The following is a 27,515-nucleotide window of genomic DNA, read 5'->3' as shown; positions in this document are numbered from 1 at the left end:
AGCAATGAACGACCGATCCACATGAAAGAGATATTGTGACTCTTTTCTCAAGTGTAGACACATATGCAAGAGCTTTGAGAAAAGGAGACTCTCTCAGTCTCTTCTTTTCCAAAGCAAGATATACAGGATTTGCATGATAAGGTTAAGCATAATGACAAGCATATGATGGTTTGCATGATCAAGATGTGATTTCTCACGAGCATGATGATTTGTATGACCACGATGTGATTGTTCACAAGAATGATGGGTTAGTTGATACTGTTTCTAGTGAAGCTAATCTCATTGCAGATTCGACCAATCACGAAGAACCGATCTTGGCTCTCGAGTCGAGGTCCACAGAACCCCCACAGGAAGATTCGATAGATCCCCGAAGAACCGATCTTGTCTCTCGAGCGTAGGTCCAACGAACCCTCTTAGGAAGTATTATGTGTTTGAATGATTAGTCAGCACGCATTGTTCGAGTGTTTCATTCGTGACACTTTCCTATATTTTAGTCACCGTCCTTATGTGATCCCTTTTCATAGGCATGACATATTGCACGTTGAGCACGTTTCACTCATGAATGAGCACGGATGTATGCGGATTGTTCATGGAAAGCTGAAATGTTTGCAGTCAAGGAAGTCACATTCAATGTCTCTTCCTTGGCATGCCACAGTCGTAGAAAGAGCACAAGAAAGTATGAACACCAAGCATGGGCATTTCCGTTGTGAATTGCCACAGTTGATTGATGTAGATCTGAAAAACAAGATTGGATCTCATTGTTTGCGTGTGTGTGGTGAACAGTTTGGCACTCCGTCTATTTGTTCATCTACATTGCATGCACAATCTTTGAGGAAGACAAGATTTTTTCCAGTCATTTTACATGGAATGGGTATGTTCATGCTTTTGTGTTGGAAGCGGTTTTGGGAATTTTCATCCTCGGAGATTCTTGAAGAAGATAGACGCATGACTATAGACGAAGTTGAAGCATTGAAGGAGCCACAAATGACTTTGTCGCTTTCGGCGCGGCCCAAAGAAGAAGACATTGCAGACCTTTATGAAGTTCAAGTACCGCATGACCCACGCATCAGAGTGGGCCGGCGAAGAGTCCTTCACAGGATTCTGGATGCTATTGGCGATCTCCCTCGACGCCATACAGTTCGGTACCAGTACCTCACTTTGAAAAGGAGGGGATGTCACGTGACACATCTAACCCTATGTGTCCGTGGACAAGCTACAACATGACCAGGGTTCAGTTCAGTCAAGTCAGTCTAGAATAGGAAGTGTTCTGGCACTTTTGTGAGTTTGTTCGCAGACTGTGCATGTCTAGATACTTAGAGTAGATGCATATCCTCTGGTTGCACACAGCATGAGCATCAGATTTCCATCAGAACCCATTAGGAGCATTTTTACAGTGCATAGACCTATTTTCCCTGTTTTTGACATTTTTCACTTATTATTTTTAAGTGACTTTTGTTGGAAATTAGATAGGACAAATTTACTAATTTTGTATATATAGAAACCTAGTGCTAGCACTTTCTGGCAGAAGAGGTAGCAGGAGCACCTTGCTCAACAGGCAACTTCTCAGCAAGACCCCCCCCCCCCCCGTAAGGCCTAGCGTTTTTGTAACACAGCATCAGCCCTGGCGTTTTTGCACCATAGACCAGCCCTGGCGTTTTTGCACAACAGATCAGCCCCGACGACCACAACAGACAGCAGATCCACTAGCGGTAGTAGATTCTACAGCAATTAGCAGATTTCCACCGCAGCAAAAGATTTTCAGCCCTATCGTTTTTGCATCCGCAAGACACCTCAGCGTTTTTGCAGATCTTCGCGACGAAATCAGCCCTAGCATCAGCGTTTTCAGTTTTCAGCATTTACGCACATCCCCGAACCTCACAGATCTCACCTTCCTGCAGCACATCCTCGCCGCAATCCGTCGGTCAGATCCCGCGAAGTTTACAGTTTCAGCCCGGAAAACGCAGATTTCAGCATCTGCGTTTTCAACGCGTCTCGTTGCATCGTTGTCATCGATATAGTCACCGACATAGAGTCAGAATACAGTAGATAAAGATCTGCAGATTTTAGCCATTAGTATTTTCAGATTTCAACCGTCTCGTCGTCGTCCTCATCGTCGTCGAGTCCAAAGCATTGTAGAGATTTGTGCAATCATAGGTAGACCGCTCTTGCCATAGAGAGTCGGGCCTTCGGAGGAGGGTTTGACAACATTCTGGTGTCGTATTCTTCTCTCTCTATCTCTCAGTCTCAGTACCTTCATTCACAGTGTTCATCCACTTTGTTTGTGATCACTTGCACTCTCTCATTAAAGAACGGAAGGCTCTCCCTTCCCTAACTAAAAGGAACCCTTGAGCACAATTCGGAGCACTCATCTTGAGCAAAGTTCAACTTTCACTTCCGCTGCACCTTACATCGGCTTACCGCTCTTGAAAATATAGCTCAATCGACGAGTGCGCGTATTTCCGAGGGTGAAACCCATCTCCAGCAACTGCGGACGTAGGTTGCTGCTTTTGGGCGTTCACAGGGTGGTCCAACTACCACGATTCCATACAAAACCACAAATTTCTCAGGGAAGGAGAAGGAATGTACGGAACTAGCCGTAAATCTAGTATGGTGAAGAGGGCTATTCAACGTCTACAGCATGGTTGCTCAGCAGATCATACCGGGCTAGACAGTGAGCACGTGATCTATGCACCAGACACTCTCTCCCCCCTGATAGCACGTCTCTTCAAGGGAGCTTTGGTTGAGGGACTACTAGAGGAGTCGACTATGCACACCATTGTGCCTATCCAAAAATCTGGCAACACCCTAGATCCAGGGAACTATAAGACTATTATGATTGGCCACAACTCTATGGGGCAGTTCTTGAGGCAGAGCTTAGCACATACATTTGAGGCATCGGGGCTACGCGCACCCTGACAGGCGGGCTTTAGACGCACCTTCTCAACTATTGACCACATCTTCGTGCTTCGCTGTTTGATCGACAGAGTGAAAGCATGGTAGAGGAGGCTCTACTGCTGCGTTGTGGATTTCCGCAAGACTATCCCAGAGAAAGACTCTTTCAGCGCCTTCGGGAGCTACAAATACCATCTGAGATGATATGGGCCATTCATTCCCTGTATGCACAGGTCACAAGAAGAATGCGATGCCCAGGTGGACTATTAGATCCCATTGCTAGCACCATTGGTGTGAAGCAAGGATGCCCCCTCTCCCCGACTCTTTTTGGTCTCTACATCGACGAGATATCAAATTACAGTCTACGAGCAGGAGGAGCGGGATTAGACTCGGCAAGTTTATTAGTCCATATTATGCTTTATGCTGATGATATCATTCTAGTTTCTGAGACACAGGAGGGACTACAGAGCCACCTACGAGCTTTGGATGATTTCTACATACACAGAGCGCTCACAGTGAACCTTGGCAAGACCAAGGTCATGATCTTCCATACCTCCGGGATGGTCCGGAGTAGGGTAGTGCTCACTGCAGCAGGCGGACATGTAGAGGTGGTCGACTCATATGTATATTTGGGGGTGACTTTTTATTGGCACCACAGGAAGATTTTCCATGACTCAAGAGGGACTACAGAGCCACCTACGAGCTTTGGATGATATCTGCATACACAGAGGGCTCACAGTGACCTTGGCAAGACCAAGGTCATGATCTTCCATACCTCCAGGATGGTCCGGAGTAGGGCAGTGCTCATCGCAGCAGGCGGACAGGTAGAGGTGGTAGACTCATATGTATATTTGGGGGTGACTTTTTACTGGCACCACGGGTAGATTTTCTATGACTCAGGCAGCCAAAGACCAGCTTACACGAGGATATGCAATGCTAGCCACTCTAGAGAGCAGATGCCACCAGGCCCGCTTCTAGGAGCCCCGCACCAAGCGCCACCAATGCTGGTAGAGGCCCTATTTCAGATAGTTTGCCTCATCCAGCCTATGTGAGAGCTCCCACCAGACAGACTCACACGCAAGGCTTTTGAGGCATGGATACAGCTGCATCAGGAGGGGCACACGAGAGCATGGTACTCACAGGTCATAGAGTGCTCCCTTTCCTGTATGACCCCGATTCTCCCCACACACGCCTCTCACACAATGAGACGAATAGATTTCACAGCGAGGATCTCTGGCAGCTATATATTCGGAGACATGGATCACACCCAGAGAGCCTCTCCCCACAAAGAGGCAGTACTATAGAGACCACTTCCTGACCATTCTTAGAGATGGTTTCATCCAGAGACCGAGATACATGGATGTCTACATGCCACATAGAGCACGGGCTGCAACTGGACAGCTCAGAGTATCCTCACACCAGCTAGAGATTGAGGTTGGGAGAGCTGCATATGTTCCCAGAGCAGAGAGGATATGCCGCCTTTGCACAACAGAGATTGAGAGCAAGGAGCACTATGTATGCAGATGTAGAGCATATGAGGAGATTAGAGGCAAATACCCGAACTTGTTCATAGTTAAGCCCACTCTACGTTAGATCTTTTGAGTCTAGAGACCAGTGACAATTGGGCCGCTTTCTCTTGGAGGCACAGCAGCATCGGGACTGTTCACACCCTATCCCCCCATGCATTATGTTTTACACCTTGATTATGGGATTGGATGGAGCTAGAGATATGATAGCATTTTTCATGATTGTATTTACCCTAGCATATAGGATTGCATCTTTCCCCTAGATTTAGAGCTCCACCCTTGTATCACTCCCCTCCTTCCCCAGCCATTACACTGGACACTACATTTACTTTTGTACCTTTTATCCTTTACGGATGCACAGAGGACACCCACCTCATGTACTTTGATTTGTCTCATAGACCGATTTTGGCCTCTAATAGACGTTTCTCTATGCCCTCTCTTTTTGGGGACACGTGTGCTCGCCGGCAAGTGCTATCTTAAGTTTGCATTCGTTGTGTTGAGTACATAGTTTTTTGTGCCACGGTTGCAGTCATGTTTTGGTAAGCAGGGAGTGAAAGATGTGCAGCTTAAATTTGTTGTGTCCGTTGATCGGAATGTTTCTCATGTGTTGTTTTATACCACAGGTAGCTGCTTATGACAAGTCACAGAGGAAGATGGCTTTTTTCGATCCTAGCAGAGCAGAGGATTTTATTTTTATCTCAGGAACAAAGGTAAATTTTGTATCATGCTATCAATATGGTAGAGGAACCAATTGTGAGACATGCCCCAATAGGGAAATGGATACACCCCATATTTAGAGAGAAAATAATGGAATATGCTGCTTATGTGTCCTCTTGTCATTAGCTTGAAAGTGTACCATTACTGGGGCTTGAGTCTCTCTAATGCTTCAAGAAGCCTCAAAAATTGAATTCTCTAAACTAGAGTGCTAAGATAAAATCTGAAAAATACTAATCTTGGTGTCATTTAATGCACTTTGTCATGGGAATCCAAAGCAATTTTCAAATCTCAAAAATGATTAGAGGCTTCTTTACCCTAGTATACACTTTAGTTCTATTTGCCAGAGGGTTTGCTGAACCTGGCCTCATTTTATTTTGCTGATGGGTGCCCTTTTTGACAGATGCGAAACTTTGCCAAAAATGGAGAGAATCCTCCAGATGGTTTCATGTGTCCAGGTGGCTGGCAGGTATTGGTTGATTATTATAAAAGTCTGGCTGCAGAGGAATCGAAGGCCGCCAAAGAGCACCTTGTTGTGTAGATGCCCCCCTTAAAAGGGCAATGCCAGGCTTACCCTTGCAAACAGAGAAGACATCATGGAGGGGGCCTTCGCGCAGAGAATCTTGCCCCCAATAAGTAGCCAGTCAACAATTGCTGACTGTAGCTGTTAGCATAAGCATTGTTTTTAACCTGTAAGCAGTTTTGTTTTTTGTGATTCTTCGGGAGCGTAGCTCAAGTGGAGACACTTGCCTTGTCGTAATCAGTGAGATTTATTTATCATTATCAAATCATTCATGCGATTGGAAACTAGTGGATGACTGACGCCTCAGCCCTTGCCGTAACATGGTATCCTTACGAGGCTGCGACTCTTTTATCCAAGCTCAAGTAAGAAACTGTAGCAATATTGCTGCTTATTCAGCATGTGCTCTCTCTCAATGATCTTTGCTAGAAGAAACACATTGCTGAAACAGAGAGGACCTCGCCTGTCCATCTGTTGAGTCTTTGCCTCTTCTCTTGACCTTTTCAAACTAATTTAGATGATACATTGTGTCAACAAAGGTTCATCAATTTCCAAGATAAGATTGGTGCCTTCCTTTTTTATTAATTCATTGTCTTTATGAGATCAATGCCTTCATTTCATGACTTTCTGCAGTAAGATCGATGCGTTCTCGTTTGGACTTGTAAGTTGGCATGGCGTGTTTAAATAAGCATCTCGTCCCGAGATATGTGGTGGGTAAAGTGGCCGCACGTCTTCGAATTGAAAGAGGAAGCAGAGCTCTATAGATAGTGGATAGTTAAACACACCCTTCATTTTGTCTTTTGGGTTTCACATTCTTTGTAGGCATTAGCAGATTACCCATGAGTTCTTCTCTTGCCAATGATAGTGAATACATTCTACCTTTGCAAAATCTACAAAAATGAGCAAAGCAAGGTGAGCAAGATTACATTCAAATTGGCAAGGTGACCTTATCTATATGCAAGGGAAATTGCATCTGAATTGGAAAGATTTGGGCAAATTCATATTTAAATTTGGGAAATTTGTATCCAAGCAATGATTGTAAGTCAATTTGCATTTTTTGTGGCGCACAACTTAAATGATGCCAAGAATCAAGCCTCTATATAGGCTAGAGGAGCCAGTATAGACACCTAATTGAAACATATTAATTTTATTTTATTTTTTTTGGGGGGGGGGGACCTTGCATATCTAGTGATTGTTGAAATGTGAGGATTGCATTAGCTTTGACATGAAAAGATGGGTCAAGTAATATTGCAATCGATATGTTTAATATTTAACCACAATGCTTTATGTGAGAAAACTTGGTTTGAGGCTTCTTGAGATTTTACAGACACTCAAGTCCTAGTAGTGGTACTTTTTTTTAGCAAATCGCAAGAGGACACATAAGTAAGATTCCATGCATATTCCCAAGTTTAATCTCTAAATTGAGGATGCATGAGTTTCCTTACTGTTAGAATTAGGGTTGCAAGGAAACACGCACAACTGGGAGAATAGAAGGAAGCTCAAAGAGAGTGTGTTACTTAGTGGTGCAATGGAAAGATAAATAGCCCTAGAGTGATGGGCGTATATACAATGCACGGGGAAAAACCTCCTAAAGAGGGGAAAAATGTCCCAGCGGTCCTAGTGTGTTAACACACATCACTACCACATGTATAAGTGATGCGGTGAACAAGAGCTGGCACATGAGTAAAGGGAAGTGCCATTCCTTGAGGACATCATCAATCCACAAAGGGGAGCACGCCCAAAGCTTTGCGGAAAGCTTCTCACTTCTCACGAGACAAATGCCTTTGTGAACAGATCTGTAAGGTTGTCCTGTGTTGTCACACAAGCCAAGCTGATCTCTCTTGTTGAGAGCCTCTCCCTGGCATAGTGGTAATGCACTTCAATGTGCTTTGTGCGAGCATGAAAAACTGGGTTCCTCGCAACTGCCAATGCGCTCTGACTATCAGTGTAGACAGTGTTGGTAGTGTCTTGTCCAACACCCAAATCAACCATAAAACGTCTGAGCCCTAATTGAAACATATTAATTTTATTTTATTTTTTTTGGGGGGGGGGGACCTTGCATATCTAGTGATTGTTGAAATGTGAGGATTGCATTAGCTTTGACATGAAAAGATGGGTCAAGTAATATTGCAATCGATATGTTTAATATTTAACCACAATGCTTTATGTGAGAAAACTTGGTTTGAGGCTTCTTGAGATTTTACAGACACTCAAGTCCTAGTAGTGGTACTTTTTTTTAGCAAATCGCAAGAGGACACATAAGTAAGATTCCATGCATATTCCCAAGTTTAATCTCTAAATTGAGGATGCATGAGTTTCCTTACTGTTAGAATTAGGGTTGCAAGGAAACACGCACAACTGGGAGAATAGAAGGAAGCTCAAAGAGAGTGTGTTACTTAGTGGTGCAATGGAAAGATAAATAGCCCTAGAGTGATGGGCGTATATACAATGCACGGGGGAAAAACCTCCTAAAGAGGGGAAAAATGTCCCAGCGGTCCTAGTGTGTTAACACACATCACTACCACATGTATAAGTGATGCGGTGAACAAGAGCTGGCACATGAGTAAAGGGAAGTGCCATTCCTTGAGGACATCATCAATCCACAAAGGGGAGCACGCCCAAAGCTTTGCGGAAAGCTTCTCACTTCTCACGAGACAAATGCCTTTGTGAACAGATCTGTAAGGTTGTCCTGTGTTGTCACACAAGCCAAGCTGATCTCTCTTGTTGAGAGCCTCTCCCTGGCATAGTGGTAATGCACTTCAATGTGCTTTGTGCGAGCATGAAAAACTGGGTTCCTCGCAACTGCCAATGCGCTCTGACTATCAGTGTAGACAGTGTTGGTAGTGTCTTGTCCAACACCCAAATCAACCATAAAACGTCTGAGCCATACACACTCAACCATAGCTGTGAAGACTGTCTGTACTCGGCCTCACAACTAGAAGTGGCCACAGTAGGTTGCTTCTTGCTCAACCATGACATGCATGAACCGCCAAGCATGAAACGAAAACCACTTGTGGATACTCGAGTGTCAAAACAACCAACGTAATTTGAGTCCGAAAAAGCATGTAAGTCTCGCGGCAATGATTCCCCCTTGGGATAAAACAAGCCAACATGTAAAGAGCCACTAAGGTAGCGGAAAATCCTCTTGACAGCCTGCCAATGCTAAGACCTTGGGCTATGCATAAATCTATTGACCTGTGAGATTGCAAACTGAATATCCGGCCTCATTTTGCATACATAAATGAGGCATCTATTGATAAAGAGTGACATCTACAGCATCACCAACATCATGAAGACTCAATTTCAAACCTGTTTTCATGGGAGTGGCAATAGGTTTGCAATCGTCAAGTTCAAACTTACATAGCAATGTCTCTATGTAACTTTTTTGACACAAGGCAATACCACCATCACACTGCTTAAACTGTATACCCAAGTAATGATGCAATAGCCCCCAATCTTTCATCTTGAAAGTAGCATTCAAATCAGCCTTAAATTCAGCAATATGTCTCTCATTTGGTCCAGTGATCAGCAAATCATCGACATAAAGAACCACAATGAGAAGTACATCACCCTCACACTTTACATACAATGTGCTTTCTGTTGGACTGTTACGAAATCCTTGTTTGACCAAATGAGTGTCAGCTTTCTCATACCAAGCACGAGAAGATTGCTTCAACCCATACAAAACCCTCTTACATCTGCACTTCTTTGTCCTCTTGTCCTTTCTTGACAAAACCACGAGGCTGCGTTACATAAACTTCCTCAAATATATCACCATTCAAGAAAGCAGTAACAGTGTCTCATTGATATACATCCCAACCAAAATGAGTTGCCAATGCACATAGAAAACGCACAGTAGTCATACAAAACGTGGGAGCAAAAGTCTCTTCATAATCTATGCCTTTTTGCTGTGCATAACCCTTTGCAACAAGTCGAGCCTTATGGCGATCGATCTCACCATCCGGCTTGCGTTTCAACTTGTAAACCCACTTCGTACCAATGGCTTTTTTGCCAGGAGGTAAATCACATAAAGTCCATGTGTCATTTTCTGTTAGTGCATCATATTTTGATTGCATGGCAGCCATCCAATTTTCTGAATTTTGTGCTTCATCAAAAGACAGAGGTTCCTCAACATCATGTAAGCTAAACACAGCCAAAGCATAACAATCTGATGCATAAGATGCATGGCGAGAGCTTGAAAGAGTACAACTAGACAAAGGTGCATCCAATTTACTATCACGCAATGTATGCACTAGCCATTTTGGCATACCTCTAGCCTGCTCATTTTCAGCCCTTTCCTCATCTAGTACATCATGTACATCTGCATCAACAATAGGCTGATCTGTAACATTTTCAGAAACCCCCATAGGCTGTACATTTGCCTCATTGGAATTTACATTCGTATTTCCACCACTGAAAAGATGCAACAAAGTGTCATAAATGTCTTGTGAGCTTATATCACTGTCTCTAGTACATGACAGCAAGGGCTGAACAGAATTTTCCACAAACACTACATCCCATGAAACCAGAATACGCTTTGTTTGCGGATGATATAATCTGTAACCTTTGCTTTCAGCACTATAATCAACAAAAATACATTTGACAGCCTTATCATCCAATTTTCTGCGTTGCTGTGTTTGTGGCACCAAAGCATATGCCAAACAGCCAAAAACACGCATGTGCTCAATAGAAGGCTTTCTATCATGCCATGCTTCATATGGAGTAACAGACTGCAAAGCTTTTGTAGGACACTTGTTAAGTACATGAGTGGCACACATGATGGCCTCAAGCCAAAAAGAATGCGGCAAAGCTTGACTTTTGACCATACATCGTGCCATTTCCATCAGTGACCTATTTTTCCTCTCAGCAATACCATTTTGCTGAGGTGTATAAGGCACTGTACATTGGTGTTTTATCCCACGACTAGCCAGAAATGCATTGAATTCATGAGACATATACTCCCCCCCTCGATCGGAACGGAGGATGCCCATAGTACATATCGAGACATTTTCAGCCATAGCCAGAAATTGTTTGAAGTACATAAAAACTTCAAACTTCGCTTTAAGCGAAAATATCCATGCATACCTGGAGTAATCATCAATGAAAGTCACTAAGTAACGGTAATTGCCCAAGGACGGAGTTTGCATGGGCCCACAAACATCACTATGCACAAGCTGCAACCTGCATGTGTCCCTAATTGACCATCCTTTGAAACTTCGAACGCTGCATCTTACCCAAAATACAGCCTTCACAAACATGTTTGACAGGTGCTTCAAGAGGCGGCAAAGAAGCAACCATGTCAAATTTCTGCAAACGTAGCAAACTGGCAAAATTTAGATGACCAAAACGTGCATGCCAAAGTTTTGCATCTAAAATAGCCCTTGAATCAGCAACTGCATTTGCAAAATTTTGTCCACAGTTGTCATACAAAGTGAGCTTATACAATCCACGACACAAAAGCCCAGATACAACAATGTCATCATCAAAACTGAGATCATGAATTGTACATCTGTCATCCACAAATTTGACTACAAGTCCAAGTCTAGCAAGTGCAGATACAGACAAAAGATTCTTCTTGATCCCAAGAACATGAAGTGCATCAACAAGTGTGAAAGAACTGCCATTTACAGCAGTAAGCACAATCTTTCCAACTCCCTGAACTGGATAAAAGGCATTGTTGGCACAAGTGACTGAATTCCCATGAGGGACATAGTCGAGAGAGGTGAACAATTCAAGATGTGAGGTAATGTGCTTTGTAGCACCACTGTCGGAATACCATACATGTGAATCTGCAGCAACTGACATGCATGCATCATGGACAACAGGATTGTAAGTGCACTCTGCACTAAAAGCCCATTCTGCATCAACATCAGCATCACAGTCTCGTTTCACAGAAGACTCAACAATGGTTGCAACGCTGCCTAGTCCTGTTTTTCCTGGAAAGTGACTCTTGCAACAGCAATGTGCATAATGCATCAAACTTGACAACTTCAAAATTTCCTTGGGTCAGAAGTTCTGGTAAGAATCTGGTAAGGCATCAAGAACAGTCTGCACAAGGGAACTGTCTGAAATGACTATACCTGTAGAAATAAGTTGCTCATGGCGCCAGCAAGGAAAGTGTCCATATCATCTTCCTCATGCATAATCTTCAACTCCAGCTCTTTACGCAGCAAAGCAATTTTAGCCTCATTGCCACTTGCATAAAGACCAGCCAAAATATCCCAAGCTTGTTTTGCAGATTTTGTTGAACGAATGTGAGGAACAATGGTGCGCTTCACAGACAACGCATTCAATGCATGAGCATGTGCATCCTTTACATCCCAACGAGATTATTCTGCCATAGGCAAAACAACTCTAATAGTAGCAATCCTTGCAGCAAGACCTGCCACATCCTCAATATCTCCTACATCCTCAGAACCAGGACGTACATCAATGCCCTTCACAATATTCCAGACGCCCTTTGACACAAGATCATGTAAGCCCACATAGGGTAATTGTCCCCATCCAATCTTTCCTCAATAGCAAACATCTTGAACACATCTGTGTTATTGTCAGTCATGGTAAATGTTGCACCTGATGTGAAAATTGTCCGAAAAAGAGAGAAACGGAACGGGAACAACACGTGCTATATAGCACAAACCATAGAAGACTGTAAGGCACCTGTTATGCAGAAACAACACTGACAAAAATTCTACACAAAATGATGAAATAGCCTGTGCAGTATTGTCTGTAGTGGAAACGGAGGTCAAAATGAGCCCAAATCAAAAATTTGAGCTAACTAAGCTCTATGAGCTTACCCAAAAAAAAATTCGACCTGCGAACGCTCGCCAAAGCTTACAGAAATTGGAGAAAGTGAGCAGGCGTGTGCTGGAGCTGCTGGCGACTGAGCCCGGGAGGACGCAACCTGCTCTGATACCAATTGTTGAAATTAGGGTTGCAAGGAAAAAATGCCCCGGCACTCCTAGTGTGTTCACACACATCACTACTACATGTATATGGTAACACTTACTATGGAAATTGGCTCCTTTACTCTATATACATCTACAAAACTAGGTAACAACTTGAATTGCTTGAACTCAATTGATATTTAAACTATCAATCAAGCAATACTTCCACCTTGGCTAAACCCTTTCAAGAAGGCTTGTAGGGAGCTGTACACGTTAGCACAGACGTAGAACGAGCAGAGATGTCATGATGAGTGCATAGACTGTGGAGGCTAAGCCGTTGAGAGTCATCTTGGTATTGATGTTGGGAATGGATCATGGTGTGATTTTTGTTGACAAAAATCAACGTTGGAAATGGACCAGGGTGCCGACAAGTTAGCGTTGAGAACGTTCAATGGCAAATTGCGTGATTGAGCAAGCTCCACATCACAACTTGGACATTGAAATATCACTAGAAATCGCATCAACCTTGTACATTGCACTCTCGGGGGTGCACTATTGAGTACTGTTACCATATACATGTGGTAGTGATGTGTGTGAACACACTAGGACCATCGGGGCATTTTTTCCCTCTTTAGGTTCAGTGGTGGAAATACGAATGTAAGTTCCAATGAGGCAAATGTACAACCTATGGGGGTTTCTGAAAACGTACAGATCAGCCTATTGCTGATGCAGATGTACATGATGTACTTGATGAGGAAAGGGCTGAAAATGAGCAGGCTAGAGGTATGCCAAAATGGCTGGTGCACACTTTGCGTGACAGTAAATTGGATGCACCTTTGTCTAGTCGTACTCGTTCAGGCTCTCGCCATGCGTCTTATGCATCAGATTGTTATGCTTTGGCTGTGTCTAGCTTACATGATGTTGAGGAGCCTCTGTCTTTTGATGAAGCACAAAATTCAAAAAATTGGATGGTTGCCATGCAATTAGAATATGATGCACTTATAGAAAATGACACATGGACTTTATGTGATTTGCCTCCTAGAAAAAAGGCCATTGGTACGAAGTGGGTTTACAAGTTGAAACGCAAGCCAGATGGTGAGATCGATCGCCATAAGGCTCAACTTGTTGCAAAGAGTTATGCACAACAAAAAGGCATAGATTATGAAGAGACGTTTGCTCCCACTTGTCGTATGACTACTGTGCCTTTTCTATGTGCATTGGCAGCTCATTTTGGTTGGGATGTACATCAATCAGACATTGTTACTGCTTTCTTGAATGGTGACATATTTGAGGAAGTTTATGTAACGCAGCCTCGCGGTTTTGTCATAAAAGGACAAGAGGACAAAGTGTGTAGATGTAAGAAGGCTTTGTATGGGTTGAAGCAATCTTCTCGTGCTTGGTATGAGAAAGCTGACACTCATTTGGTTAAACGAGGCTTTCGTAACAGTCCAATAGAAAGCACATTGTATGTAAAGCGTGAGGGTGATGTACCTCTCATTGTGGTTCTTTATGTCGATGATTTGTTGATCACTGGACCAAATGAGAGACATATTGATGAATCTAAGGCTGATTTGAATGCTACTTTCAAGATGAAATATTTGGGGTTGTTGCATCATTACTTGGGTATACAGTTTAAGCAGTGTGATGGTAGTATTGCCTTGTGTCAGAAAAGTTACATAGAGACATTGCTATGTAAGTTTGGACTTGAGGATTGCAAACCTATTGCCACTCCCATGGAAACAGGTTTGAAGTTGAGTCTACATGATTCTGGCGATCCTGCTGATGTCACTCTTTACCAAACTGCTGTTGGCTGCCTCATTTATGTATGCAACACGAGGCCAGATATTCAGTTTGCAGTCTCACAGGTCAGCAGGTTTATGCATAGCCTAGGGTCTAAGCATTGGCGGGCTGTCAAGAGGATTTTCCGCTACCTTAGTGGCACTTTACATCTTGGCTTGTTTTATCCCAAGGGGGGAGCATTGCCGCCAGACTTACATGCTTTTTCGGACTCAGATTGGGCTGGTTGTTTTGACATGCGAGTGTCCACAAGTGGTTTTTGTTTCATGCTTGGCAGTTCATGTATATCATGGTTGAGCAAGAAGAAACCTACTGTGGCCACTTCGAGTTGTGAGGCTGAGTACAGGGCAGTCTTCACAGCTACGGTTGAGTGTGTATGGCTCAGACGCCTTATGGCTGATTTGGATGTTGGACAGGACATTGCCAACACTATCTACACTGTCAATCAGAGCACATTGACAGTTGTGAGGAATCCAATTTTTCATGCTCGCACAAAGCACATTGAGGTGCATTACCACTATGTCAGGGAGAGGCTCTCAGCAGGAGAGATCGGCTTGGCTTATGTGCCAACACAGGACAACCTTGTAGATCTTTTCACAAAGGCATTGTCTCGTGAGAAGCTTGAAGCTTTCCGCAAAGCTTTGGGCTTACTCCCCTTTGTGGATTGATCGTGTCCTCAGGGCATGGCACTTCCCTTTACTCATGTGCCAGTTCTCGTTCACCGCAGCACTCCAGGGGGGATTTTTTACCATATACATGTGGTAGTGATGTGTGTGAACACACTAGGACCGCCGGGGCATTTTTTCCCTCTTTAGGAGGTTTTTTCTCCCGAGCATTGTATATACGCCCATCACTCTAGGGCTATCTATCTTTCTATTGCATACTAAGTCTATTGTGTGTCTTGAGCTTTCTTCATCTTCTCCAAGCTGTGTGTGTTTCTCTGCAACCCTAATTCCAACAAGTACCCCAAATATAACGGGCATTCATGAGGTAATTAAAAAATCCCTTTTTCAACATGCTTGAATGAATAAAATGACCCTTATTTTAGGATTTTTTTTTTTGTAAAATTGAATATAAAGGCACCTTATTTAATGTATCACTATTAAATTGCCTAAACTTTTTGCATTTTAAAACCCCTCCTAATGAACTCACGTGGTGCATTAACATGATTACGTAGTGCATCCCCCAAGGTTGCACTGCATAAAAGTGAAATTTTGGTTGTTGCTCTCCTCTCGACAATTGATGGTCGAGAAAGGTCATTGGTTGTCCTTTCCCTCAATCCACGCTCCCCATGGATCCTGGCATCAGTTGGTCTCCATGAGTCATCTCGATTACAAGGAAAGGTCATCGGCTAACCTTTCCCTATGTCGCTAAGGGGTAGGAAAAGGTCATGCATTGACTTTTCCTTGTGATGCAAGCGACTAGATGGTGACCAGAGGGAGCTGCGAGCCATCTTGGGAGAGCTTCATTGCAGAGAAAGGTCAATGTATTGACCTTTCCTGACCGTCATGTGTCGGGGGGGAGTCTTACCAAACGGCGAGCGAACCTAGGCGAGCAAAGAAAAAACCGAGCTACTTTCTCACAAACATTGAGCTTTGTTATTAACAGCTACAGTTTCTAATGTCTATATCTCAGAGGATATAAGACTGCACATGGAGTCGCGACGGCGTTGTGTAGCTTGGTCGAGCAGAGCTCTACCATGTCCACTGAAAGATCGACAGCCATCGCAAGCTCCACAACTCTCTCTCTCTCTCTCTCGTCTAGACTCTAGAGGTGAATCGATGAGTTGAGAGGAGCTGCAACTGCGAAGAACGAGGTGGCTCTTACCATTATATGGACGATGGACGCGGTGACGAGTGGTGGGGTTAATAGAGCTCAAAGCAAAGGGGGATGGAGAGGAAGAGCTAGACATGTTGGAAACTTGGAAGGTCCAAGAAAGAAAGCCTTAGGGCCTCATCCCTATATTGAGGTGGGCTTGCAATGTTGAATTCTAGTACTCTAGTGATGTCTAGTCTCTACCATATCAATTTAGCACTGAGCAATTGAAGTTAATGCAATGATGGCCGCACATGGCATCGCAAAAGCTTGGCCATCCACATGTAGTGCACACTTTGCACCTCTTCTCTAAGGCCTGATTCTAGCAGAAAATTCCTCTTTACACATGTGCAAATTAGCACTACCTTTCTACTTAATTTTCGAAGCTTGTGTAAGGTCGCAATGTCCCCACTCTTACCTCTTGACTATGGACTTTATTGGTTCAGACTTCAAATTTATTTGCAAAAAATATGTAAAGCCCTTTGTAGCAGATTTTTTATTTTAAACTTTGATTCTTTATCAACATGCATAAAGCATTTACAACTGCAGCTGCAACTGCAACGCATTCAATGCATGAGCATGTGCATCCTTTACATCCCAACGAGATTATTCTGCCATAGGCAAAACAACTCTAATAGTAGCAATCCTTGCAGCAAGACCTGCCACATCCTCAACATCTCCTACATCCTCAGAACCAGGACGTACATCAATGCCCTTCACAATATTCCAGACGCCCTTTGACACAAGATCATGTAAGCCCACATAGGGTAATTGTCCCCATCCAATCTTTCCTCAATAGCAAACATCTTGAACACATCTGTGTTATTGTCAGTCATGGTAAATGTTGCACCTGATGTGAAAATTGTCCGAAAAAGAGAGAAACGGAACGGGAACAACACGTGCTATATAGCACAAACCATAGAAGACTGTAAGGCACCTGTTATGCAGAAACAACACTGACAAAAATTCTGCACAAAATGATGAAATAGCCTGTGCAGTATTGTCTGTAGTGGAAACGGAGGTCAAAATGAGCCCAAATCAAAAATTTGAGCTAACTAAGCTCTATGAGCTTACCCAAAAAATTTGTCGACCTGCGAACGCTCGCCAAAGCTTACAGAAATTGGAGAAAGTGAGCAGGCGTGTGCTGGAGCTGCTGGCGACTGAGCCCGGGAGGACGCAACCTGCTCTGATACCAATTGTTGAAATTAGGGTTGCAAGGAAAAAATGCCCCGGCGCTCCTAGTGTGTTCACACACATCAGTACTACATGTATATGGTAACACTTACTATGGAAATTGGCTCCTTTACTCTATATACATCTACAAAACTAGGTAACAACTTGAATTGCTTGAACTCAATTGATATTTAAACTATCAATCAAGCAATGCTTCCACCTTGGCTAAACCCTTTCAAGAAGGCTTGTAGGGAGCTGTACACGTTAGCACAGACGTAGAACGAGCAGAGATGTCATGATGAGTGCATAGACTGTGGAGGCTAAGCCGTTGAGAGTCATCTTGGTATTGATGTTGGGAATGGATCATGGTGTGATTTTTGTTGACAAAAATCAACGTTGGAAATGGACCAGGGTGCCGACAAGTTAGCGTTGAGAACGTTCAATCGCAAATTGCGTGATTGAGCAAGCTCCACATCACAACTTGGACATTGAAATATCACTAGAAATCGCATCAACCTTGTACATTGCACTCTCGGGGGTGCACTATTGAGTACTGTTACCATATACATGTGGTAGTGATGTGTGTGAACACACTAGGACCATCGGGGCATTTTTTCCCTCTTTAGGAGGTTTTTTCCCCGGAGCATTGTATATACGCCCATCACTCTAGGGCTATCTATCTTTCCATTGCATACTAAGTAACACACTCTCTATTGTGTGCCTTGAGCTTCCTTCGTCTTCTCCAAGCTTTGCATTTCTCTGCAACCCTAATTCCAACAACTGGTATCAGATCAGGTTGCATCCTCCTGGGCTTAGTCACCAGCAGCTCCAACACACGCCTGCTCACTTTCTCCGATTTCAGTGAGCTTTGGCAAGCGTTCCATAGGTCGATAAAATTTTTAGGTAGGCTCATAGAGCTTTGTCTACTCAGATTTTTTTATTCGGGCTCATTTCGGCCTCCGTTTCCACTACAGGCAGTACTGCACAGGCTATTTTGTCATTTTGTGCAAAATTTCTGTCAGTGCCGTTTTTTGCATAACAGGTGCCTCATAGTCTTCTATGGTTTGTGCTATATAGCACGTGTTGTTCCCGCTCCGTTTCTCCTATTTTCTGGCAGTTTTCACATCAGGTGCAGCATTTACCATGGCTGACAACAACACAGATGTGTTCAAAATGTTTGCTGCTGAGGACAGGTTGGATGGGGACAACTACCCTATGTGGGCTTATATGATGCAACATGTTCTTGTGTCAAAGGGCGTCTGGAACATTCTGCAGGGCATTGATGTACGTCCTGGTTCTGAGGATGTAGGCGATGTTGAGGATGTTGCATGTCTTGCTACAAGGATTGCTGCTATTAGAGTTGTTTTGCCTACGGTAGAACAAGCTTGTTGGGATGTAAAGGATGCGCAGTCTCATGCATTGATTGCGTTGTCTGTGAAGCGCACCCTTGTTCCTCACATTCGTTCAACAAAATCTTCAAAACAGGCTTGGGATATTCTAGCAGGTCTTTATGCAAGTCGTAATGAGGCTAAAATTGCTTTGCTGCGTAAAGAGCTGGAGTCGAAGATTATGCATGAGGAAGATGATATGGACACTTTCCTTGCTGGTGTCAAGGATATCAATGAGCAACTTATTTCTGCAGGTGAAGTCATTTCAAACAGTTCCCTTGTGCAACTGTTCTTGATGCCTTACCAGATTCCTACCAGACTTTTGCTAGTACTTAGAGACTGATGACCCAAGGAAATCCTGAAGTTGTCAAGTTTGATGTATTATGCATAGGCAAGAGTCACTTTCCAGAAAAAACACGACTAGGCAGCGTGCAGTTGAACAGGCTTTTATTGCTTCTCAAAGAAAGGGTGGTAACAGCAATGCGCCCACTTCTTATGGTTCTGCTGCGAGTGGCAAAACTTTTGTTCCTAATGCTTCTGCTGGCAGCAATTCTTCTGGAAATTCTGGTGATAAGGGCAAAAAGAATATGCGTTGCCATTATTGTAAAGCTAATGATCACTTCATCAAGCCGTGTCCTAAGTTGAAGGCCAAAGAGGCTAAGAAGAAAGAGGGTGGTTCCACTGCAAATGCTGGTTCCACTACAAGAGCAGCCATTGTTAAGTCTTTCTGTGAAAGGAGACTGTGTTGCTAATGTTGATGCAGAATGGGCTTTTAGTGTAGAGTGCACTTACAATCTTCTTTTCTATGACGCATGCTTGTCAGTTGTTGCAGATTCACATGTGTGGTATTTCGACAGTGGTGCTACAAAGCACATTACCTCACATCGTGAATTGTTTACCTCTCTCGAGTCTATCCCTCATGGGAATTCGGTAACTTGTGCCAACAATGTCTCTTATCCAGTTCAGAGAGTTGGAAAGATTGTGCTTACTACTGCAAATGGCAGCTCCTTCACTTGTTGATGTACTTTATGTACCTGGGATCAAGAAGAATCTCTCATCTGTATCCGCACTTGCTAGACTTGGACTTGTAGTCAAATTTGTGGATGACAGATGTACAATTCATGATCTTAGTTTTGATGATGAAATTGTTGCATCTGGCCTTTTGTGTCGTGGGCTGTATAAGCTCACTCTGTATGACAAGTGTGGACAAAATTTTGCAAATGCTGTTGTAGATTCAAAGGCTATTTCAGATGCAAAACTTTGGCATGCACGTTTTGGTCATCTGAATTTGCGAGTTTGCTGCGTTTATAGAAATCTGATATGGTTGCTTCTTTGCCGCCTCTTGAAGCACCGGTCAAACATGTTTGAAGGCTGTATTTTGGGTAAGATGCAGCGTTCTAAGTTTTCAAAGGATGGTTCAGTTTGGGCCACATGCAGGTTACAGCTTGTGCATAGTGATGTTTGTGGGCCCATGCAAACTTCGTCCTTGGGCAATTACCTTTACTTCGTGACTTTCGTTGATGATTACTCTAGGCATGCATGGGTATTTCTGCTTAGAGCGAAGTCCGAAGTTTTTATGTGCTTCAAACAATTTCTGGCTATGGTTGAAAATATCTCGAAATGTACTATGGGCACCCTCCGTTCCGATCGAGGGGGGGAGTATATGTCTCATGAATTTAATGCATTTTTGGCTAGTCGTGGGATAAAACACCATGTACAGTGCTTTATACACCTCATCAAAATGGTGTTGATGAGAGGAAAAACAGGTCACTGACGGAAATGGCACGATGTATGGTCAAAAGTCAAGCTTTGGTGCATTCTTTTTGGCTTGAGGCCATTATGTGTGCCACTTATGTACTTAACAGGTGTCCTACGAAAGCTTTGCAGTCTATTACTCCATATGAAGCATGGCATGATAGAAAGCCTTCTATTGAGAACATGCGTATTTTTGGCTGTTTGGCATATGCTTTAGTGCCACAAACACAATGCACAAAATTGGATGATAAGGCTGTCAAATGTATTTTTGTTGGTATAGTGCTGAAAGAAAAGGTTACAGGTTATATCATCCGCAAACAAAGCGTATTTTGGTTTCACGGGATGTAGTGTTTTGTGGAAGATTCTGTTCAGCCCTTGCTGTCATGTACTAGAGACAGTAATGTAAGCTCACAGGACATTTATGACACTTTGTTCCCTCTTTAGGTTCAGTGGTGGAAATACGAATGTAAGTTCCAATGAGGCAAATGTACAACCTATGGGGGTTTCTGAAAACGTACAGATCAGCCTATTGCTGATGCAGATGTACATGATGTACTTGATGAGGAAAGGGCTGAAAATGAGCAGGCTAGAGGTATGCCAAAATGGCTGGTGCACACTTTGCGTGACAGTAAATTGGATGCACCTTTGTCTAGTCGTACTCGTTCAGGCTCTCGCCATGCGTCTTATGCATCAGATTGTTATGCTTTGGCTGTGTCTAGCTTACATGATGTTGAGGAGCCTCTGTCTTTTGATGAAGCACAAAATTCAAAAAATTGGATGGTTGCCATGCAATTAGAATATGATGCACTTATAGAAAATGACACATGGACTTTATGTGATTTGCCTCCTAGCAAAAAGGCCATTGGTACGAAGTGGGTTTACAAGTTGAAACGCAAGCCGGATGGTGAGATCGATCGCCATAAGGCTCAACTTGTTGCAAAGAGTTATGCACAACAAAAAGGCATAGATTATGAAGAGACGTTTGCTCCCACTTGTCGTATGACTACTGTGCCTTTTCTATGTGCATTGGCAGCTCATTTTGGTTGGGATGTACATCAATCAGACATTGTTACTGCTTTCTTGAATGGTGACATATTTGAGGAAGTTTATGTAACGCAGCCTCGCGGTTTTGTCATAAAAGGACAAGAGGACAAAGTGTGCAGATGTAAGAAGGCTTTGTATGGGTTGAAGCAATCTTCTCGTGCTTGGTATGAGAAAGCTGACACTCATTTGGTTAAACGAGGCTTTCGTAACAGTCCAATAGAAAGCACATTGTATGTAAAGCGTGAGGGTGATGTACCTCTCATTGTGGTTCTTTATGTCGATGATTTGTTGATCACTGGACCAAATGAGAGACATATTGATGAATCTAAGGCTGATTTGAATGCTACTTTCAAGATGAAATATTTGGGGTTGTTGCATCATTACTTGGGTATACAGTTTAAGCAGTGTGATGGTAGTATTGCCTTGTGTCAGAAAAGTTACATAGAGACATTGCTATGTAAGTTTGGACTTGAGGATTGCAAACCTATTGCCACTCCCATGGAAACAGGTTTGAAGTTGAGTCTACATGATTCTGGCGATCCTGCTGATGTCACTCTTTACCAAACTGCTGTTGGCTGCCTCATTTATGTATGCAACACGAGGCCAGATATTCAGTTTGCAGTCTCACAGGTCAGCAGGTTTATGCATAGCCTAGGGTCTAAGCATTGGCGGGCTGTCAAGAGGATTTTCCGCTACCTTAGTGGCACTTTACATCTTGGCTTGTTTTATCCCAAGGGGGGAGCATTGCCGCCAGACTTACATGCTTTTTCGGACTCAGATTGGGCTGGTTGTTTTGACATGCGAGTGTCCACAAGTGGTTTTTGTTTCATGCTTGGCAGTTCATGTATATCATGGTTGAGCAAGAAGAAACCTACTGTGGCCACTTCGAGTTGTGAGGCTGAGTACAGGGCAGTCTTCACAGCTACGGTTGAGTGTGTATGGCTCAAACGCCTTATGGCTGATTTGGATGTTGGACAGGACATTGCCAACACTATCTACACTGTCAATCAGAGCACATTGACAGTTGTGAGGAATCCAATTTTTCATGCTCGCACAAAGCACATTGAGGTGCATTACCACTATGTCAGGGAGAGGCTCTCAGGAGGAGAGATCGGCTTGGCTTATGTGCCAACACAGGACAACCTTGTAGATCTTTTCACAAAGGCATTGTCTCGTGAGAAGCTTGAAGCTTTCCGCAAAGCTTTGGGCTTACTCCCCTTTGTGGATTGATCGTGTCCTCAGGGCATGGCACTTCCCTTTACTCATGTGCCAGTTCTCGTTCACCGCAGCACTCCAGGGGGGATTTTTTACCATATACATGTGGTAGTGATGTGTGTGAACACACTAGGACCGCCGGGGCATTTTTTCCCTCTTTAGGAGGTTTTTTCTCCCGAGCATTGTATATACGCCCATCACTCTAGGGCTATCTATCTTTCTATTGCATACTAAGTCTATTGTGTGTCTTGAGCTTTCTTCATCTTCTCCAAGCTGTGTGTGTTTCTCTGCAACCCTAATTCCAACAAGTACCCCAAATATAACGGGCATTCATTAGGTAATTAAAAAATCCCTTTTTCAACATGCTTGAATGAATAAAATGACCCTTATTTTAGGATTTTTTTTTTTGTAAAATTGAATATAAAGGCACCTATTTAATGTATCACTATTAAATTGCCTAAACTTTTTGCATTTTAAAACCCCTCCTAATGAACTCACGTGGTGCATTAACATGATTACGTAGTGCATCCCCCAAGGTTGCACTGCATAAAAGTGAAATTTTGGTTGTTGCTCTCCTCTCGACAATTGATGGTCGAGAAAGGTCATTGGTTGTCCTTTCCCTCAATCCACGCTCCCCATGGATCCTGGCATCAGTTGGTCTCCATGAGTCATCTCGATTACAAGGAAAGGTCATCGGCTGACCTTTCCCTATGTCGCTAAGGGGTAGGAAAAGGTCATGCATTGACTTTTCCTTGTGATGCAAGCGACTAGATGGTGACCAGAGGGAGCTGCGAGCCATCTTGGGAGAGCTTCATTGCAGAGAAAGGTCAATGTATTGACCTTTCCTGACCGTCGTGTGTCGGGGGGGAGTCTTACCAAACGGCGAGCGAACCTAGGCGAGCAAAGAAAAAACCGAGCTACTTTCTCACAAACATTGAGCTTTGTTATTAACAGCTACAGTTTCTAATGTCTATATCTCAGAGGATATAAGACTGCACATGGAGTCGCGACGGCGTTGTGTAGCTTGGTCGAGCAGAGCTCTACCATGTCCACTGAAAGATCGACAGCCATCGCAAGCTCCACAACTCTCTCTCTCTCTCTCTCTCTCTCTCTCTCTCTCTCTCTCTCTCTCTCTCGTCTAGACTCTACAGGTGAATCGATGAGTTGAGAGGAGCTGCAACTGCGAAGAACTTTAAAGGAGAAGAAGATGGAGCAGCAGCTTTTGCAGCAGCCAAGGGAAGGGTTGTGTCACAACTGGGCAAGAGAAACCTTGTACAAAATGCAATACCCATCTTCATTGAGCTCAAGAGGTAAAATTCATAACAAGAGCTTACTCTAGGAAAGGTACTTCAATCCCTTTTTTTGGGTGGATGCAGGTTGCTTGAAAACAAGAATAGTCCATTGACAGGAATGCTGATGGAGTGCATGCGTCTGATGCTCAAGGAGTACAAGAATGAAATTGAGGAGATATTGGTAGCTGACAAGCATTGCAAAAATAAATCATGTATGACATGCAAAAGCATGAAGCTACTAAACGCTAAAGCAAAGATTGTGGCAACTGCAACAGCAGTGCTCTCGCCTGCGAGCTCAAATCTAGTGTCTGACTTCTTGGAGGCACAGCTCTGTTGCTCGGGTTCAGATGACTACTCGTTTTTTGGTGGCAACGAAAATCTATCAACAGAAAGCTGGCTTGAATGAACAATTGCCTCAATCTGTCACCCGGGATCAAGATATTTATACCGTTGAAGGTGTGCATTTGTGGTGTTGCTGATGAACGGGCATTAAGCTTACCAATTAAATTAACAAGATGGGGTCTCACGATTGCAGGATTCGGGGAATCTTTTAAAATGAGTAGCAACAACGGCACATTAAGCTTACCAATTAAATTAAACAAGATGAGGTTTCACGATTGCAGGATCCGAGGGAATCTTTAAAATGAGTAGCAACAACGGTGCCGTGAGAGAGTATTGTGGGAGTCTGCAGCAGACTGAAGTGGTAGCAACAACTGAAGGGATGAAGCAGCAAGCAGAGAAGTAGCAACAACACGACTGACCGCCCCTGTCGGTAACCTGTAACGTGGATCTTTGGTCTCACATCACTCAAATCTCTTTGAAATACCTTGCTATGCCAACAAAAGCTTCAGGAAGCTACATAAGAAAGCACATTTTTCTTTCTTGCTGCAAAAGTGAACAACCATAGTGAGACCTCAACGAAGCACTACCTGGCAGGAGGATGCCAAAAATTAACCTGGACAAGAAGTAACTGCACAGCTATGCGTGACTTGATATCAGACACGGTATAATGCAGTCTGTTCCATGCTGTCATTTCTTTCTGCGTAGCCAGTCTTTAGTCCATGTTGATGCATAGTTCGTGCCGCTTGTGCCTCTGCACTTTCCACAACCTTTTTCACATCAAGTAATGTCTCTATTTGCAGCTTCCTTCAGAGCTCAAAGAAATATGGCAATGGAAAGATTTTTAGAGCAGCCAACACTAATAAAAAAATTCTGAGAGCACATGCCAAATTGACGACCAGACCAGCCTGATTCTGTTCATATTGTAATGCCTGTGCAAACAATCAAACAAAAGAACAGGTGAGAACATGGAGAAGCTGCTGCTCCTAATTGGAGACAGAAACACTATCGAAAACCAACAAGATGAGTTTAACGTCTCATACGCGATTTCCACACTCTTTGTAAGACTGAAGACCCGGGGATCAGTAGGAGATCGAAGTTCCTCCATGGAGACCTTACATAATGCTTTTACAAAATCAACTATAGCTTCACAGTTGAGATTTTGACTTGGTGTAAATATTTGATTCATCTCAAACCTTCCAATTTGTTGGTTACAAGATTGTTCATTTTTTCTGTAGTAACGACTCCAGAAGCATTGCTTCTTCTTACTGTTGTGGCAGCTTACAAAATATGGCCGAGCCTGCCCATATCTCCCGTAGCTCGTCAAGAGGAGCGGCCCCGGTACCCGTCAATATAAACTTTAAAAAAAAACGGCTGAAAACAGTCCGCACCGGTGCGGACTATTTTCAGCAGTTTTTTTTAAGGTTTTGAGACACACAGAGAGAAGGGAGAGAGGGAGGGAGAGAGAGAGAGAGAGAGAGAGACGTCTTCACAGGTTAGGTGGTTGGATCAGGCACCAAATTCTCCGTCGAGAGAGAGGCGTCTTCACGGGTGAGGTGGTTGGATCAGACACCAGATTCTCTTGTAGCTCGTCAAGAGGAGCGGCCCCGGTGATGGGTATTTCAACGCCTGCCAATCATTCTCTCTCTCTCTCTCTCTCTCTCTCTCCCAAAACCTTTAAAAAAATTGCTGGAAACAGTCCGCTCATTTCAACGCCTGCCAATACGTCTCTCTCTCTCTCTCTCTCTCCCCCCTTCCCAAAACCTTCAAAAAAAGGGGAAATTACCAAAATACCCCTCTAATTTGAGGAAATTCCCAAAATACCCCTCAAATTTCAAAAATTCCCAAAATGCCCCTGATATTTTGTCATAAATTCCCAAAATGCCCTTCAAATTTTCCAAAATTCCCAAAATACCCCTGGTTGTGAGACTAAATTTCTCGAAAAATAATTTTTTCTGTAGGTCTTCACAAGAAGAGTGATTGTCTATCGTACAAGATGCTAAAACTACAATTTGAGTTGGTTACGTAGGCTTTGGAGATGAATTGCTTCATTATTTTTAGACATAATTGCCTTTTTTGCGATGGTAACTGGTGACAAATTACATGCTGAGCACCCAAAAATGGATCTCAAGTCAAAAACGAATGAAGATTAGAAATCTTGAACATTCCAACCAAAATAGATACAAGGGTATTTTGGGAATTTCCTCAAATTAGAAGGGTATTTTGGTAATTTTCCCTAAAAAAAACTGCTGCAAATAGTCCGCAGTCCGCGCCGGCGCGGACTGTTTTCAGCAGTTTTTTTTTACGGGTGAGGACTGTTTCCAGCAGTTTTTTTTTAGGCTTTGGTCTCTCTCTCTCTCTCTCTCTCTCTCTCTCTCTCTCCCCCCCCCCCCCCAGTAATACATACATATTTGACATACTTTAAAGAAAACTGAATACTTTTCATGATTCCCTCGTCGCCACCCCCTTACTTCGTCAACTGGCTGTGGCTCATCACATTAACGGTGCCCCTGCCTAGCAACCTCCGTCCCGCTCACAATAGGCACTGACAAACTCGGAACCTGTAGACCCACCCTATGTTCATGCGCCTTTGTCACACCCCCACCTTGTCCTGCCTCCCAACCTAAGGCTTGTGATGACCATGTCTGCAAACACGACAAGGTCTGAACGTTGTCCACAGCGCGCGCGCACACACACACACACACACACACACATACCTAAGTACTACCATCACCGCTTGCCCTTTTGCCCCTCTGCACACCAATCGACTGCAGGCTCAGCAAGTCGCAGGTTGGGGCAAGAGAGAGAGAGTTTGTATCGAATGAAATCGACCCGAGGTCGGTGTGGAAGTCGCTCGAGACATTCTCAACAACTGTCCTCCACCTGTCAAGGCACATGCCTCTTCCCCTCCTGCCAATTGGCCGCACTTCTCCCTTACATTTAATGGAATCTTTTACTCATTCCTTGTTTTAGCACTTTTTCCAGTATGTGCGCACACATACTCCCAAAACCTTAAAAAAAACTGCTGGAAACAGTCCACTACTGGACTGTTTCCAGCAGTTTTTTTTAAGGTTTTGGGAGGGGGAGAGAGAGAGAGAGAGAGAGAGAGAGAGAGAGAGAGAGAGAGAGAGAGAGAGAGAGAGAGAGATTGACTCATA

The 27,515-nt window shown here is 43.6% G+C and overlaps 2 protein-coding genes across 2 annotated transcripts in view; one reads left to right on the top strand and one right to left on the bottom strand.

The window, feature by feature from the left end:
* Nucleotides 1–6,253, top strand: part of LOC147459769 (ATP sulfurylase 1, chloroplastic-like) — a 57,474-nt gene extending 51,221 nt beyond the window's left edge. Inside the window, exons 5-6 of the mRNA XM_086510976.1 lie at nt 5,042–5,128; nt 5,536–6,253. Of these exons, the coding sequence (XP_086367102.1) occupies nt 5,042–5,128; nt 5,536–5,673 (225 nt within the window). The 3' untranslated portion in view covers nt 5,674–6,253. The remainder of the gene's footprint in view (nt 1–5,041; nt 5,129–5,535) is intronic.
* An 18,336-nt stretch (nt 6,254–24,589) lies between these two features.
* LOC147459768 (brefeldin A-inhibited guanine nucleotide-exchange protein 3-like) lies at nt 24,590–25,806 on the bottom strand. Its single transcript, XM_086509900.1, has 3 exons — nt 25,401–25,806; nt 25,257–25,289; nt 24,590–25,164 (listed from the first exon to the last, which is right to left on the bottom strand). Exons 1-3 carry the CDS (start codon nt 25,544–25,546, stop codon nt 25,014–25,016), a joined length of 330 nt encoding a protein of 109 aa, XP_086366026.1. The 5' UTR covers nt 25,547–25,806; the 3' UTR covers nt 24,590–25,013.
* Between the last annotated feature and the right edge of the window lie 1,709 nt (nt 25,807–27,515).

The sequence above is a fragment of the Adiantum capillus-veneris genome, chromosome 4 (assembly GCF_014529385.1).
Source record: "Adiantum capillus-veneris isolate H3 chromosome 4, ASM1452938v2, whole genome shotgun sequence".
Lineage (NCBI taxonomy): Eukaryota > Viridiplantae > Streptophyta > Polypodiopsida > Polypodiales > Pteridaceae > Adiantum > Adiantum capillus-veneris.
Note: the sequence above shows the minus strand (reverse complement) of the source record. Positions and strands in the feature narration are given on the sequence as shown.

Coding starts and splice junctions, on each gene's coding strand:
- LOC147459768 (XM_086509900.1), bottom strand. CDS start 25,546: ATGAATCAAATATTTACACCAAGTCAAAATCTCAACTGTGAAGCTATA. Junction 25,290..25,400: donor ACAAAGAGTGTGGAAATCGC/GTATGAGACGTT, acceptor TTGTTTGCACAG/GCATTACAATATGAACAGAA. Junction 25,165..25,256: donor AACAGAATCAGGCTGGTCTG/GTCGTCAATTTG, acceptor TGAGCTCTGAAG/GAAGCTGCAAATAGAGACAT.